The sequence below is a fragment of the Oratosquilla oratoria genome, chromosome 12, assembly GCF_046742065.1.
Source record: "Oratosquilla oratoria isolate Oo_2021 chromosome 12, ASM4674206v1, whole genome shotgun sequence".
NCBI lineage: Eukaryota > Metazoa > Arthropoda > Malacostraca > Stomatopoda > Squillidae > Oratosquilla > Oratosquilla oratoria.
In genome coordinates this window covers 22,300,573-22,318,858 of record NC_134788.1, presented here as the reverse complement: position 1 = coordinate 22,318,858, position 18,286 = coordinate 22,300,573, and the positions used below count along the sequence as shown (strand labels likewise).

The 18,286-nt window shown below is 39.9% G+C and overlaps 2 protein-coding genes across 2 annotated transcripts in view; both read left to right on the top strand.

Annotated features, from left to right (window-relative positions):
• The first annotated feature begins 352 nt into the window (after nt 1-352).
• The window catches only part of LOC143030268 (uncharacterized), a 31,219-nt gene continuing 13,285 nt past the window's right edge, over nt 353-18,286 (top strand). Inside the window, exon 1 of the mRNA XM_076193422.1 lies at nt 353-460. The gene's annotated coding sequence lies outside the window, so the exon portion shown is untranslated. The remainder of the gene's footprint in view (nt 461-18,286) is intronic.
• LOC143030597 (uncharacterized) lies at nt 9,886-11,717 on the top strand. The gene has a single exon (XM_076193760.1). It carries the CDS (start codon nt 9,945-9,947, stop codon nt 11,364-11,366), a length of 1,422 nt encoding a protein of 473 aa, XP_076049875.1. The 5' UTR covers nt 9,886-9,944; the 3' UTR covers nt 11,367-11,717.

Sequence of the window (18,286 nt, the reverse complement as noted above, 5' to 3'; positions counted from 1 at the left end):
TAAAACTATGGCAGAGAACGAAAATCCAGGAAGAAAAGATGTGCAAACTCTGTAATAATGAGGCACTTCACGATTTACTGAAAGAGAAGTAAAAATAATTTAAAGGAAGAAATTACTAACGAAGATCGAGTTGCAGTGAAATGTCTATTCGAAAAAGTAAACATAGAAGATAAATATGAAAATATTTACATAATGGAAACAGGACTGAAATTGATGAACGAAGTGAACGGAAAACTGACTATAGGCGATGTCAATATTTTAGTAAATTAAACCAAATTGAAGCGCGTGCTGCGTGTTATAGATGGAAGTAAATAGGACATCGTATACAAAACTTGAACCCGGTAAGCCATTTCTAAAAGTGTCCTCGCGGGTTCAAGACTATTTGAAATTCCTTGGACATTATTTGTGAAATGTTGAAAGTTCACAAAGATTGAAACCAAAAAGGGAAGCTACACAGTAGGTACGGGCACAAAATTTTCATTTTTCTTTTAACCCTTAAATTATTGTTGCACATGAAAGGTAATTTTATTAGAAACAAAATGCTTTTTAGTTTTTTGAAATGGCTCAAAAAATAAGGGAGATACGATTTTTTTTAGTTATTTTTTAGCCTGCATTTTTGGCTGGACTTCACCATAGCAAAGTGTTAGAATTAAGGGTGGTCATTTGTAAATATTTCGGTAAAGAAATACACATTAACTCTAAACCACTGGTCCAATTTTATTAAAATTCGGAATAAATGGGTTTTAAGGATAACAAATCACATGAGCATGTCAAAAACAATGTAAGACATCTCCATCATACCATATTTGCCTTTTCATGGCAACCATGAAGTTGTCAATTTTCAGATTATCATCAATAAAAACCAAACCCTTGGCCCAACTCGCATGCAAGTTGGCATATCTAGGTTTTATGAGTCAATAAAACACCTGAGCATGTCAATAATATTGCAGGACCTTCTTCTGATACCATTCTTACTAACACCTATCACGTTGTCATGGCAACTGTTGTCAATTTAGACTCTCCTGAGCATGTCATTAACATTGCAGGGCCTTCTTATACCATTCTGTTGTCAATTTAGACTCTCCTGAGCATGTCATTAACATTGCAGGGCCTTCTTATACCATTCTTACTAACACCTATCATGTTACCATGGCAACTGTTGTCAAATTGGAAATAATGATAACATCCGAACCACTGGCCCAATTGACATGCAACTTGGCATGTGAAGATTTTTGGGTCAAAAAATCACCAAGTGTATATTGCCCAACGATCTTGAGCTGCTCATATATGGAAGAAAATAGGTTAAAAAACAACATTCTTACATTACAGGAGTATGTTATTAATGTCTTACCTTAATATTTTCACTCGAAAAACTAATTTGACAAGATTGATAACCAAATTTGCGTTGGAATCGGTGAATATTTGTTTTCTTTGAAAGATTTGGGCATACACTTGTGTAATAACAAGATAATTTGAATACCCTGCGCATGCGATGAACGTTCAAAGCATTCAAACTAAGCGATACAAAATCAAATGGGTCGCAAAAGATGGCGTTGTAAACAATAACGGCGCGATAGTGACGTCACGCTTGTTTTTCGCGCGTACCTATACACAGGTAATATAAAAGTCATTTTAAGTCGTTTGCCAGGTAACTACAGTCTACATGGTTGCATTGATTGCTAGAAGTTGGAGGCAATTATGTTTGTAGCTGTTTTGGTGTTGAGTACTTTGGAAAGAATACTGTAGGTCAGTAATGAGATAAAATTAGATATTACTGCGTTGAAAGAAGCCCAGGGTTTCAAAAATTGTGGAGGGGTATGGCTGCACCAGTGGGGGGGGGCGAGGTTTAAACTTTCTTTGGGTTTGGATAAATGAAAATAATAGGAACTAGGAAGCAGTTTACATTGTATACTGATGTTATATTTCAAAAGCTAATGGAAGCACCATAAAAATCAAGTAAATGTAAAATTAGGTAATTTAGAGGGTATTTACCAGTATTATTTTTAAATCTCCATTGGTGATACTATTAATTTGTGGTATTTACATATGGGGTTTAGACTACTCAGAATGATTACAACTTGCTAATATAGATAAGAACTGAAGGTGTGAGACTGGCAAATATCTAATATACCAAGTTGTTTGACTGTCAAATTGTTTTAATTTTCATGAAAATAACTATTAATTTGCATTACTTATATGTGGTATTTGAAATATTCAGAATACTAAGAGCTTGATGTGGATATAGGTAAGAATTGCAGTTGTGAACCCTAGCCTAACTCTTGGGAAATTTAAAGATGTTCGCTCAGTTTAAAAAATGATTGCTATCAATATTACTAATCATGGTATTTATGTGAATGGGATTCAAAATACTCAGAATTTCAGCCGTGAGACTGACAAGCATCTTACTGTTTACCACTGCTGAAGTTCCAGGCCCCAGTCCTCTGGCTATGCTATGCTCCACTGGGCTGTCATAGATACAGTATCAACATCGATAATTATCATTAATGCACATATCAATAACATCATTTGCTTTCTTGAATAAATGGGTCTTGATTACATTCTCAAAGGTTATCAAGGTATCACAGTTCTTGGTGTTATTTTAGTTGTGCACACCAATGCAATATAGCATTAGAAAATTAAATATTATTTTTGTAAATTATAATACATGAACGTAGTATGTGATTTTCTTGGCGGGAAAAAAAAATTGCTTCAAGCAAATTTGCTGATGAAGGCACTAGGATACAATCCAGATGCTATGCTGTCATCTGTCCAGTCACTGTCAATTAGACGATGGCTTTCATGTGTTGGGCCAGGTGTTCTCCAACTCCAGGTGATGTTAATAAGTGCTGTTTCAAAAACAATAGGACTTCCCTGGACTTTATGAGAGAACACAGGGTTCTGCCTTCATCAGTTAATTGCCTGAGGTGCAACAATAATCACAGGCCATCAGCATCCATGGCAATGACCTGGATGATCTTTAGAATTTGAGGTACTGAATTACTAAATGTAGGTTAGGTTACGTAGGATAGGTAGGTTAGAATAGACAGATTTAGTGTCCTTTCATTTCATTGACCTCAGCATCTATCAAAACAAACATGGGATATCATTCAACTGCCATGACTTTATTAGTGAATAGGTTTTAGCAACTTTTTTGTTATTGAGTTCCACTAAGAAAATCACACTTTACATTGATGTATTATAATTTACAAGATTGATAATTTTCTTTTGCTATATCGCATAGATGTGCATAACTAAAATTTTGCCCAATTCTTCTTGTTCTAGACTAGCATACTGCTCGAGGGAGATATGCTTTGAGTACACGGATAGCCCACATCTTGCTGGCACGCCAGCCCTTGTTCAATATACATCAGAATAGAAAAGTATAGGGTAAAGGGCTGAGTTGTGCGCCATGTGCACAGAAAGTAGACAGCTAGGAAGGAATATCTGAATAATGATTAATCAACATATTCAAAGAATGTTTGGCCCGACTGTATGTGAAGGTGTTTTTTGAAAGATGTAATAGAGTCACAGCTAACGGCATTATCAGACAGGGAGTTCCAGAGGTCAATACATCTGACACTAAAAAATCTGCATCTGCACTCTAGATGTATGGGGTTTTGGCTAGCTTAAATCTGTGACCCCTGGCGTGTGTTGTTGGAGATAAAGAAAAAAGATCTTGGGGTGAAATAGAAGACTGCTCGTGAAAATTTTTCCAACATTTTATGAGATCTGCCCTGATTAATCTGCCACGGACTGAATAAAGATCTAAAGTTGGCAGATGGTCTGCATAGCTAAGCTCTGCCATTCCAATTATTTGTTTAGTCCACCTGCGTTGTGTAGATTCCAGGAGTGTAAAGTCACCTAGGTATCCAGTGTTCCATACAGTGGATCCAAACTCCAACAGTGGTCGGATGTGGGATTTAAACAGGGTGACCATGAAGTCCTTGTCACGATAGTGTTGATTTTAGTAAATTATTTGCTAGACCTGCTGCCTTCTTTACAGTTTTTGAAATATGAGTATGGAATTTCAAGTTACAATCAACTGTGATACCCAAGTATTTATGTGCAGTCTCAACAGAGAGGGCAATGGTGTCCATTATATAATGATGCTGGGGACCTGGGTTGATGTCTGTTTAGCCTCTTTGGCAATGTAGTACAGCACATTTGTCCAGGTTGAAGCGCAGGCCCCAGGAGTCAGCAACTCTGTATACTGTATGTCCCTCTGGCAGATTCCTATGTCTTCAGCCGAAGGGGAACTTGAGTTTCTTTGTAGCTTAAAGTAGATCTTCATATCATCCGCGAAGAATTTGCATTTTAAGTGGATATATGTTGGCAGGGAGTTAATATACACTAGGAACAATAAGGGGCCCAAGACTGAGCCCGGGGGGACCCCACTGAGGATATTTCTGGAGGAGCTGGTAAATCCTGAAACTGAGATTTGCATTGTGCGACTAAGTAAAAAATCTATGATCCATGACAGCAATGGGCTGCGTACTCCCAATAGTCTCAGTTTGTCTATGAGTGAATGGTTGACTACGTTGAAGGCTTTACTAAAATCGAAGAGCACAACATCGACTATATATCCAGCATCCAGCCATGCAGTGGCATCATTACATACAAGTAGTAGCTGGTCATCGACTGTTCTGCCTTGACGGAATCCATATTGGTCATTTGAAATACCATTAGAGTCCAGAAAATTGTACAGTGCTTCAGAGATGAATCGTTCCAGTGTTTTGCAGCAGACAGATGTGAGGCTGATAGGTCTGTAGTTAAGTGGAGTATAGTGGGAGTCCTTCTTGAAAATCTGTATGATGGTGGAATTTTTCCAGTCCATTGGTAGTTTTCCCATGGTGAGCGACTTTTGAAATAGGAGCAATGGAAGAGCAATAGCAGGACAGGATCTGAGAAGAGTGTGATGTATACCGTCTGGTCCCATGTTGAAGTCTCGAGTCGAGTGCCTTGAGCCTATTATGAATTTGCTCCAAACTTGGGGAAATTCTGTCCATAGTCCCATTGAAGATTTGGTGCAGAGAAGGATTGTTGCAGGCTTGTCTAGAGTATACAGAGCTGAAGTGAGTTTGTTGAAGTTGTTTGGAGTTCATCCATTTTCCCACATCTTTCATTATTATACCTATCTTACTTCAGTATTTGCTACTTCATCCAATGTCAAATAAAACTGTTTATCATCGGCATATAGTTTAAAGTCAACTCCATGTGTACACACGGAAGAGAATAGGGCCCAGTACACAATGAAATCTGTTTTCAAGATAACTCCTGAAATATTTAAGTGCTTCACCTTCAATTACAGTGTTCTTACAGTAATACATTGTGCACTACAGTAGCAAATGCAGCACTCAATTCAAGTAAAATCAGAACACTACACTTGCCTTCATCCTTGTGTACAAGCAGATTGTTTACAACAGAGAAAAGACTAGTCTTTGTTGAATAAAGACATCTATAGGCCGACTAATTATCAGGTAATATATTCAGTAACTGGAGATGTTCCATTAACTGATCAAGAATGACTTTTTCTAGAAGCTGACAGAAACATCAGATTGAATACTGGTCTAAAAGAACTTAAGCACTGGGGATGTATCTTACCCTTAACAATAGGTTTCACAATTGCCCCTTTTTCACTCTTAGGAAAAATATTCTTATTGGTGTTTTTTATTTACCATATCAGTTAAAATCTTTAATAAATCATTAAAATTGTCACTTCTCTTGATATCACTCATCAGTAATGGGTCATTAGCACAGTATGTGAATTTCACTCTTTGATTTTACTACATTCACATGTACTTGGTGGAAATGTGATATCTTGATTTCAGGTATTGTATACTCCACATCAAGCTTCTGACTCTCACTGACATTACAATTTCTAATAACATCTTCAGTTTTCTTTTCAAAGAAATCAAGAAAAATATTTGCTAATTCAGCATCAGCAAATTCATCAGGCAACTTCATAACCTTTTTTATTTATTTCCAGTCAGACTATCCAGCACCCCATATACTGTACAGTTTGATAATGTTTAATCCTGTCTCCAACACCTTATCTTTATAGTATTCCCTTTTTCTTTTCATCACCAGACTGATATCTATGTTCTTTGCTACTTGATATGCTCTCCTTGCCTCCTGATTTTTATATCTATGCCATAGTTTCTCTTTCCTATATTTTTCTTTCTTTGCCCTGAGTATTTTAACATTAAACCAAAGTGCATAATCCTTTACCACTATTTCCTTCTCAAGTAAAGGGCACATGGTATTATACTCTTCTCTTGTAATCTTAATCTATAACATAACAGGTTACACATTGTCCAGATTCCACTAACCCGTGGTTACATATTTTACTTTCTTCAGAAATTCTCCATGTGACAGAATTCACTTATAGTTTTGGTTGAAAATTCCTCTTAAGTTGAAATGTATTCCTTTTTTTTAGATACTGGCTCTTTCAGATATGTAATTTCAAAAGTTACAAGTTTATGCACAGGGGATATACTTATCAACAAATATCTTCTGAACAATAATAATAACAATAATAATGATAATAATAATAGTAATAATAATGATAATAATAATAATGATAATAATAATAATAATCTGCCTATGTAACTGACCTGACTATAGTAACTCAGTTGTGTAACTACTATATAGGCTATGAGTAGATATCCACCATCGCTTCACTCTTTACTGATAAAACATCAGCTTACAAAAATGGATTTTCGGACTAGGAAATAAAAACAGATTAGGTACTCTTTTCTTTGTTTTGTTGTAAACTTGTGAAAGTGGCTTGAAGAGTTGCAAGAATATTTCAATTTATTTTGACATGAGATGCTCAAGAGTCATGAAGATTGTGAACAAAGAAGGTAGCCACATAGGTAATGTGAAGGTTATTTGTAGGCGTTCGGCAGTCAGCTACAGCTTACGTGGTTAGATTGATGCCTGGAAATTGCAGGCCATTGTGTTTGTAGATATTTAGGTGTTGGATACTTTGGAAATAATGTTGTGGTCAGTAATGAGAACGCAAGGGCAGAGGACCAGTGTTTCAAAACTTGTGCAGGTGGTTGGAATGCTCATAATACAGTGAAAATATTTAAGAACTTTAAGAACTAGGATTTAGCTTCCATTATATGCTGGTGTTTCAGAACACTTTCAAGTTACAATTGAAGAAAAATTTAAAGTTGAGTAAGTGTGAAATTAGGTAGATATGAATATGTTTGATATCTTTTTCTTAATCACCACCAATGTTACTGTTAATCTGTGGTAATTACATCTCAATTATAAAATGCTTGGAATGATCAGAAGTAGCTGATGATATATATCTATATACAAATTTTACAGCTTTAAGACCGATTTTTTTATTCTTATGCTGTCTTAAATTTTAAAAAATTGCTTCCGACATTGTTATGAATTTGCGATACTATATTTGGGGTTAGAAGTGGTCGGAATAATAAGAGGCCCACTGATATTGGTAAGAATTGTAGCTGTGAGATCTAACGTAACATAGACTAACCTAACTTACGGTCGGAATGATGAGGTCTAGCCCAATGATCATATTGGTAACAATTGCAGCTGTGAGATCTAACGTAACATAGCCATGGTAAATATAAAGATGTCCGTCTTAATGATTAAAAAATCGCTGCCGACGTTACTATTAATTTGCATGGTTTTAAATGACTCACAATAAAAAGTGATAGCCAGTTATATAGCTAAAAAATGCAGTTGTGAGACTGGCAAAGCTATCTATGAATACCTAAAATGATGTAGATTATATGACTTATGATTACATGTTATTAAAAAAATGGAAATTGAAAATATCTTGGGGTAACTACCTAAGAATGTTTAAGCATTGTATGTGCTTCCCAGAGAAAGCAAACAGGATGCTAGGGTTAGTGGCTAAATTTATTTACTTCCAAAGTTCAACTCTTCCACCAAGAGGGGTATATTCGTTTTGGTATGGCCTACAAACCTTGTTAAAGACTATTAGATGGGAGAAAGAACAGTGATGAGCTACAAAACTCATATCAAATACAAGAAACAAAACATACAAATAGGCCTAACACTAAATTGTTAAACCTGTTTCCGTGAAAAGACAGAGAGAGACTGTGTAGGTTAGGTATGGTACGAGTAGAGAGAAGAATGTCGTCGTTTCTCTTGTAAATCACTGGGTTTGCATGCTTGTCTTACTCAAAATATTTATTTCACAGACGTTGATGGTAGGGGCTAGGGTGGGTGTTAGTACAAACAAGTTATTTCCGATAGAACCACAGCATCCTATCCGATCAAATCAATGGGAATTTTTTTTGTTAAAATATGCTCTCAAAACGAATTGGCGTGTTGGGTGTTGTGCAAATATTAGGATTTATATCCCTAAATGGAATGTAACTTTAGATAATACGATGTGTTGGTATTTCACCCAATTTCTTTCCAGTCCATTGTGTGAAGTTCCTGTAACAAAATATTTTCTGAAGTCAGGTATCACATATATGAAAATGTTTATTGTGATTCTTATTTTGTGGTTAGAGCCTGAGTATTCCTACAGGCATTGTTTTCACCACCTCCACCGGTTAACATATTTTTGTGCTAAGTAGTTGTCGTGAATGACATCCAATAAATGTCAATAAAATTGATCATTAGCATCAGGACATCAAGATCGGACAAGGTATCTTCCAATGTGTTTGGATAGCATGAGCCATTGAATGGCAAGAATTTACAATGACAAAGAAACAAAAATGCCAGGAGAGCTTGTCCGTGACAAGGACCGGTGTTCTGTCGCAGGATGAAGTCCATAGAGTCCACAGCCACCAAAAAATCAAAATATTCAGCTGTTTAAGTCGCCAAATAGAGTGAAACAATTGGCAGAGGCCGTGTGGTACACGTTCGTTGAGCACTGGCTAGGCCAGGGGTCTCCAAAGTGGTCGGTGCGAGTGTCCAAGGGCTCGATAAATACCCAACCTACCATTTCGGAGGAGATTGCATGAAACCACCATCTGCTGCTCCACACACATCTCCAACAAATTTTCTCCTTTTTCATTCCTTCTTGGAATATCATATCTTCCAACTACGTCATCAATTTCTTCATCAACTCGCGCTCTCAAGACACCCAACACTACAACGGAGCAATTGTGTGACAGGAAGCGTCACTGAAAAGCTGGCACCGCCCGGTAATCGAACCCCGTGATTTCCAACTACCCGGACAGGCGTGCTTACCAATTACACCACGGTCGCTTGTAGAGACCACTCATACACCCCCCCGCCATGCCAGGAATGTGCACCGCTGCTGGGATCCTACTCACTGCGCCATGAGAGGGAGCGTCACTGAAAAGCTGGCATCGCCCGGGAATCGAACACGGGACCCCCAACTGTCCGGGCAAGCGTGCTTACTGTTTACACCACGGTCGCCTGTAGTGACCATTGGCACAGCAATTAATCCCAACGCTACCCACACAAACGGACTAACCATCCCACAATTCTTTCACACCCTGATGTTAGGTTTGGTAAAGAAACTAGTGGCAACGTAAATGTAGCGCACGAAACTGCTCCGACACTATGGGACCAATTGTTGTCAAAATTGGAACCTAGCTGGTTATTATATTTAGAGGTTGACTATTATACTGATGCCAAATGACAGGAAGCAGATTTGCCTCTCTGTTAGGAGTGTTGCCAAGCATTTGTCAAGGTGTTGGTCGTGCCAAAGGACAGGAAACTTATTGTTCTCTCTGTTTATTCGCCACTATTTTACACATGTGTTTTTATCATGATGTGTTCCCACGCATTTCGATCAATTTGAACGTTTTGGTGTTTGATTACAACTTTATATTCAATATTACATTAGGATTTGCAAGTGTTTACAAACGTTTAAAAAGCTTACGTATATGGTTTCAGGTCCAGGATTGAACAATCCATATTTCATTTGGAGAGTTGCCCTTCAATTCTGTACATTCGCTATGGACGCGGGAGAGGAAGCATCCCAGTGTGGCTCATGCGATGCAGATTTGTCCCACAAGAGTCGCCTCAGCAGGAATATAACGAGCCACACAGGAAATAAACCTTTCCATTGTGACCTTTGTGACGCAGCTTTAAAAACGAAGGCGAAGTTTCGACGTCACATGATGACTCACACAGAAGAGAAACCTTTCAAGTGTGACCTTTGCGACGCAACCTTCAAGGGAAGGAGTGGTCTCAATTATCACGTGATGATCCATAGAGGAGTGAAGCCTTTCAAGTGTGACCTTTGCAGCGCAGCTTTTACAGCAAAACAAAGTCTTCAATGTCACGTGATGACCCACACAGGAGAGAAACCTTTCAAGTGTGGCCTTTGCGACGCAGCTTTCGCAAGGGAGCAAAGTCTTCAACGTCACATGAAGACCCACACAGGAGAGAAACCTTTCCAATGTGACCTTTGCGACGCAGCTTTCGCAAGGGAGCAAAGTCTTCAACGTCACATGATGACCCACACAGGAGAGAAACCTTTCCAGTGTGACCTTTGCGACGCAACTTTCACAGAAAAACAAAGTCTTCGATGTCACGTGATGACCCATACAGGAGAGAAACCTTTCCATTGTGACCTTTGCGACGCAGCTTTTGCAAGACAGCAAGGTCTTCAACGTCACGTGATGACCCACACGGGAGAGAAACATTTCCAGTGTGACCTTTGCGACGCAGCTTTCGCAAGAAAGTCTTATCTTCGACTTCACCAGATGAACCACACAGGAGAGAAACCTTTCCATTGTGACCTTTGCGACGCAACTTTCGCAAGAAAGAGTGGCATTCGACGCCACGTGGCGACCCACACAGGAGAGGAGCCTTTCAAATGTGATCATTGCGAGGCAGTTTTCACATTAAAAAAAGATCTTCGACGTCACATGATAACGCACACAGAAGAGAAACATTTCCAGTGTGACCTTTGCGACGCGTCTTTCAAGGGAAAGCGTGGTCTCAAATATCACGTGATGACCCATACAGGAGAGAAGCCGTTTCAGTGTGACCTTTGCGAAGCAGCTTTCATAAGGAAGGAGAGTCTTCGACACCATATAATGAACCACACAGAAGAGAAACCTTTCCATTGTGACCTTTGCGACGCAACTTTCAAGAGAAAGAATGATCTCAAATATCACGTGATGACCCATACAGGAGAAAAACCTTTCCAGTGTGACCTTTGCGACGCGTCTTTCAAGAGAAAGCGTGGTCTCAAATATCACGTGATGACCCATACAGGAGAGAAGCCGTTTCGGTGTGACCTTTGCGAAGCAGCGTTCATAAAAAAATCACATCTTCGAAATCATACGATAACCCACACAGGAAAGGAAAGAAGCCTTACAGGTGTGACACGTGATGATCCACACAGGAGGGAAACCTTTCCAGTGTGACCTTTGCGACTCAACTTTCAGAGGAACGAATAGTCTCAATTATCACACAGTGACCCACACAGGTAAGAAACCTTTCTCGTGTGACCTTTGCAACGCAGCTTTCAAACCGAAATGTGACCGTAAAGGTCACATGATCTACACAGGAGAAAAACATGTCTAATGTGATGTTTGCAACACATTTTTCAGAAGTAAACATCACCTCAAAACGCACATGGTGATCCACACAGGAGAGAAACCTTTATAGTGTGACCTTTGCGAGGCAGCTTTCATGATAAAGGCAGATCTCTGACATCCCATGATGTCCCACACATGACAATGAAGGTTTAACTTTATTGTGTAAGCTGCGTCACAATGGTCACACCTGAAAGGCTTCTCTACTGATCTCTAATGTGATAATTCACACTGAAATCTGTATCGCAAAGGTCATATTTGTATAGCTTCTCTCCGAGAAGCTATACAAATATGACCTTTGCGATACAGATTTCAGTGTGAATTATCACATTAGAGATCAGTAGAGAAGCCTTTCAGGTGTGACCATTGTGGCGCAGCTTACACAATAAAGGTAAACCTTCATTGTCATGACATGACCTACACATGAGAGATGCCTTCAAAGTGTGAACTTTGCGACGCAGTTTGTAGAAGAAAGCATCATCTAGAAAACAAAATGGCGACCCACACAGGAGGGGAGCCTTTGAAGTGTGACCTTTGTGAAGTAGATTGCAGTGGCAAGCATCATCTCAAAATCCACATGGCCACCCACACAAAATGAAAATCAAATGACATTTGTGGTGCAGCAGGTTGTTCACAAATTATTGATATCAATGGCACACGATGACCCTGTGTATGTATACGGAGGAAGTATATTCTTACTAAAGACGAGATGCGTACTTGAAGTAGAAACTATGCAATAAAGCACTTCAAAGAACATTACCATGTGTTAATCCGTTAAGTCGTGAATAAATGTACTTGACCCGTAAAAACCTAAAACGTTGTAACCCTTTGCCATGTTTACAAATGTATTTACTTTATCATTCCAAACGATCTTTCCCCCCGGCATATGCATCGAAACAGTTAATAGAGCCCGTGTAGTGTCGTTCCAGTTATTCATGTTTCATTGTACATTCTTGGTGGCGCGGGGTCAGTGTGTTTCACAGTGGTGAGTAGATGTAAGTCATGTTTTGTTTGATCCCCCCGATGAAGGCAGTAAGTTCAGGGCATACACCCACGGGTTTATGAGCCAAGTGTTTGAGTGAAGGAGCCAGGGTAGCTTGGGATGTTGATGGACTTTGTTGAAATTTAGTGAGATGACTTCAGTGGCATGGACTAGGTATAGAAAGAAGTGTGTGTGTGTGTAGGGGGGGTCAATTAGTAAGAGTCAAAATCGGAGTTGGAGAGTTGGAGCTCCCACCTGGAGTGGACTACGCCGTCCCAGCACCGCATGGGCGTGCGTGGTGGCTCAGTCCCTGATCGAATGTACAATAAATTTATTCTTTAGCCTATGTATGTGTGCCCTGTTGAGGTATTTTGGTTATGCATGGCTTATACTGTAGTATCAACAGCTTTTGAGTCTAATAAAGCTAAGACAATCAAGGCAGCGTTTTCCCTTAGTTCCCCTCTTCACGGGTCGTTGTATCAGTAATGTGTTAGCTCCTGGGAGACAGGGCACAACATGATATCGAGAAGCATTTACATAATCCTCATGGGGACGGGTATGGCTGTGAAGTGATACGTCAGGTATGTTTAAATGCCAAACGGACCGAAACACTATTGTATGCCTATAGAAGGCAATAATGCTCTAAGAAGTTTGGTCACAATAAAGTTGCCATACATTTCTTTGAAGGAGTACTTCTTGGACATATACTCTATGAATATAGATGTGTGTGATTCACCATGGTCTTGGATCACGTATTGGTCTCGTGATCGACAGCCTCCCTCCCGGAAGAGAGCTCATATATGACCGATCTATGGGTAATGCTGTAACCTTACACGCACACACATCCCCGCCCACGAGTGTTGGAGTAACGACTCGCAGCGCAGCAATACTGAAATTATTTCAGCACTGGGTGGGATTCGGATCCGGACTGCCATAGTGGCAGCCGGGAACTAACCACTGCGCCATAAAGTCGTGTGTGCGTGCCTTTAGCTGCCTACACAACTGGCCTGACTACGATAAGTAGTATTGACACTACAAAACATTCCCCATCACCTCACTCTTTACTGATGAAACACCTGGTATCCTCACTGTCCTGTATATTAACCACAGCTCCCCAGCCCCGTCCCAACACCAGTATCCTATGTAGTATGTGGTCATATCAGATTCACAAAGCGGCCAATAAAAAATCTCCATCCTCAAGTCCCGCCACTCACTTGCACTTTGCCATTTAACGTGGGCATCACCAGAAACGTAGAAGTTGCCAAGGCTTCCACTCCACTACTAACGATAGACTATTACCCTCTTCTTCGATCAACAATACTAAACCAATGGAAAGAATGCAAGGGATACACAATAAATCCTCTTGCATCAATCAAAACCCACATATGGCTATCGTCACATCTAAATTACTGACGTTCTGAGACACCTTCAGCACGCCGAAGGTAAAGACACCTTCACAATATCACACATAATGCCACGCAATAACCACCTACTCTGTCATCTACCCCGTCCAACAGCACTGACTTGTAGGCGACAAAACACGAATACCTCAATAGTCTGGCTACTACCTCCTACAGAAAACACGACGGTTAACCTAAATGCAGCTTCTAAAAAGGTGGATTTCCGAATTGGAAAATAAAAACAGATTTGTTTCCCTTGATAAATAAAATGGTTGATATATTCTTTGTTCTGCTGTAAACAAAATTTTCTTTTGGTAAGGATAAATAATGTGGAGCAACTTGTGAAATAGAAAGACTTGCAAGAATTGTTCAAATTATTTGGACGTTTGTGAGACGCTCAAGAGTCACGGAGATTGTGAGCAAAGAAGGGAGTCACACAGGTAATGTGAAGGTTATTTGTAGGCGTTCGTCAGTCAGCTACAGCTTACATTATTAGACTGATGCCTGGAAGTTGCAGGCCATTATGTTTGTAGGATTTAGGTGTTGGATACTTTGGGAAGAATGCTGTAGGTAATGAGATGAAATTAGATTTCGCTGCCTTGAAAGAAGCCCAGCGTTTCAAAACTTGTGGAGGGAGGTGGTTGCATTGGATGATTGGGGTTGGGATTAAACTTTCTTTGGGTTTGGGATAAAAAAGAAAAAAAAAATAATAATAGCCCTCCAAGAATTAGGAAGTGGGTGACATTATATACTGATATTATTATTATTATTATTGGTTGCATTGGATGATTGGGGTTGGGATTAAACTTTCTTTGGGTTTGGGATAAAAAAGAAGAAAAAAAATAATAATAGCCCTCCAAGAATTAGGAAGTGGGTGACATTATATACTGATATTATTATTATTATTATATATTTTAAAAGCTAATAGAAGCGCCGTATAAATCAAGTAAATGTAAAATTGGGTAAATTAGAGATATTTACCAGTATTATTTTTAAACCTCTATTGGTGTTACTATTGATTTGTGGTATTTACATATGGGGTTTAGAATACTCAGGATGATAACAACCACCTAATGATATAGGTAAGAACTAAAGGTGTGAGACTGGCAAATATCTAATGTACCAAGTTGTTTGACTGTCTCAATTTGTTTTAATTTTCACCAACATAACTTTTAATTTGCATTACTTATATATGGTGTTTGAAATGTGCAGAATACTAATAGCATGATATGGATATAAGTAAGAATTGCAGTTGTGAACCCTAGCCTAACCTAACTCTTGGGAAGTTAAAGATGTTTGCTCAGTTTAAAAAGTAATTGCTACTGATATTATTTATGGTGCTTATGTGAATGGGTTCAAAATACTCAGAATTTCAGCTGTGAGATAAACAAGCATCTTACTGTTTACCATTGATGAAGTTCCAGCCCCCGGTCCATTGGCTCCGCCTGACCGTCATGTAGTATCAATACCGATAATTATCATTTATGCACATATCAATAACAATATTTGCTTTCTTGAATAAGTGGGTCTTGATTACATTCTCAAAGGTTATCAAGGTATCACAGTTCTTGATATTATTTCAGTTGTGCATAACTATGCGATATATCATTAGAAAATTAAATATTAATTTTTTAAATTATAATACATGAACATACTATGTGATTTTCTTGGTACATACATATACTAAAGGATTTTCCCCTTTACATTGGGGGTAGCCAAAAAGAAAAAGGCATAGAAACTACTCCCACCCATTCCATCCCCTACATATTCCACTCCCCTCCACCCTCTTCCCTCTCTCTCATCTTGGCACCTCCTGTATGACGGGTCATCCCTTCATCCTGTCCACTGCCCTGGGTCAGAAGCAGTGTCGGAAGACACAGCACATCCACAGCAAGGTCATTTCATTAATTCAGGGGCCCCCTTCTCCGTCCCCTCATGCAGAAAAGGAGAAGACGGGGAGAAATCCCCTCGGGCTGCGTCAAATTATTTTTCATGAAAGTGGGGGGGAAGGAAGAGGAGGAGGAGGAGAAGGGGGGGGGGATTGAACGCTGGGAAAGGATGAGAATGCTGACCCAAACGTCCGAGGGCGAAATGTCCACAAAGGGTGGTTTAAATATTTAAAATTTTGCTGGCCATGGGTATTAGGGGAATTATGTGAGGCGAGATGTTAAACATGCCCCTGTTTTGTTCAATAGTGTTCGTTCCTTGAATGATTGCTGCTTCTAAACACTTCCTGCGGATTTTGTCTGGTTCTCGTATCAGCAGCTCTGCATTCAACCAGACACCGGGCACCAAAGCCGGTGTTTATCGTATTCCGTGTTCAGGATGTGATAAAGTTTACATCGGAGAAACGTCACGCGACCTGAATACACGAATACGTGAACACCGTTACGACGTCAGGCATGATGTCACCACCAATGCATATGTTACACATAGAAGCAAGGAAAACCATCTTATGGACTGGAAGAATGCAGAGCTGCTGATACGAGAACCAGACAAAATCCGCAGGAAGTGTTTAGAAGCAGCAATCATTCAAGGAACGAACACTATTGAACAAAACGTTTGGGTCAGCATTCTCATCCTTTCCCAGTGTTCAATCGCCCCCCCCCTTCTCCTCTCCCCCTCCTCCTTCTCCTCCACTTCCTTCCCCCCCCCCCTTCTTCTTTTCTCTCCCCGTTCCCTCCTTTCCCCTTATTTAATCTCAAGCAATTGTATCTCAACTTGTACTTGAAAAAGCTGTGATAAGCGAAACGTCGTACAAATAAAGGCTCCGTCCTCATATGGTGTTTAACTCGTCAAATTATTTCCCATACATACTTCCTCACCCTCCATCCCCCACCCACTCTCCCTCATGCATCACAGCATCATCCACACACAACCCTTCTCCATTCACCCCTATCTTCTGTACTCTCCCATCCTTCCTCAACAGATATTCCTCACTTTCGTAATGCCCCTTTTACCCCATCCATCCATCTCATCCTAGGACACCCCCTCATGTTCACTCCCTCCACATCTGCCTTCCATACCTCTTTTACTAGTCTTTCTTCATTCATTCTTTCCATGTGTCCAAACCATCCCAATACTCTTTCATCAACCCTATCTTCCAACTCCCTTTCCACCCCTGTTCTCCTCCTCACCTTCTCATTTCTCATTCTAGCCTAGTAACCCCTATCATACTTCTCAGACATTTCATCTCAAACACATTCAAACTCCTCTCTTCCTCTCTTATGTTTCATGTTTCTGCCCCATACAGTGCTGTTGGCACAATCACTCCTTCATATAACCTCTTCTCAGCATCCATTCCCAAATGCCTATTTCTCATTGCACTTTTTAATCCACCAAGGCATTTACTCGCTTCTCTCAATCTACATTCTACCTCCATCCCCACTCCTCCCTTTCCTGCCACATTTGTACCCAAGTATCTAAAACTATCAACTTCCTCCAGTCTCTCTCTCTTAATGCTCACTTCCAGCCTGCTGTCACTCTCTCCCCTTGTACATCTCATCACCTTATTTTTGCCCACATTCATCTTCAGCTTTCTTCTTTCATACACCTCAAACTCTGTCACTAACTTCCTCTATCCCTCCTCTGATCCTGCTACAAGCGCAGTGTCGCCAGCAAACAACAACTGGCTTAATTCCCACTTTTCTCCATTTTGTTTAACCATCTCCAACCCCCGACCCACCACCCTTGCATTCACCTCTCACACCACCCCATCCATGTATAGATTGAACAGCCAGGGCGACATAACACATAACACATTTCTAATCCTAACACAAGCTCTCCTACTCTCATAAAACTCTTGACTACTCTTAACAGCTTTCCTCCCATCCCATATATCTGCAACACCTCCCACAGTGCCTTCCTGTCTGCCTTTTCCAGATCCATGAAAGCCTAAAAAACATCCTTACCTTTTCCTATAGCTTTCTCACATATCTGTCTTACCACAAAAATCTGATCTACACAACCCCTACCTGTCCTAAACCCACACTGTTCCTCACCAATTACTCCCTCTGTTCCTCTCCTAATCCTCTCAATCAATATCCTCCCATAAGCCTTCTCAACCACACTCAACATGCTGATCCCTCTGAAACTACTACACTCACACTTGTCCCCCTTTCCTTTGTAAAGTGGAACGATACTGGCACTTCTCCAGTCCTCCAGCACTCTACCCTCTCTTAAATAAACATTAAATAACCTCACCAGCCAGTCTACCATCATCGTACCTCCTTTTTTAAGACATTCTGCATGGCATCCATCCAACCCAGGTGACTTACCTGCACTCATCATCTTAACAGCTGCTTTCACTTCATCTTTCCCTATTTCTTCTCCATTTTCCTAACTCATCATGGTCATTTTCTTACCGT

Excerpts from the sequence above, each read along its gene's own strand:
- LOC143030597 (XM_076193760.1), top strand. The coding sequence starts at position 9,945 with ATGGACGCGGGAGAGGAAGCATCCCAGTGTGGCTCATGCGATGCAGAT.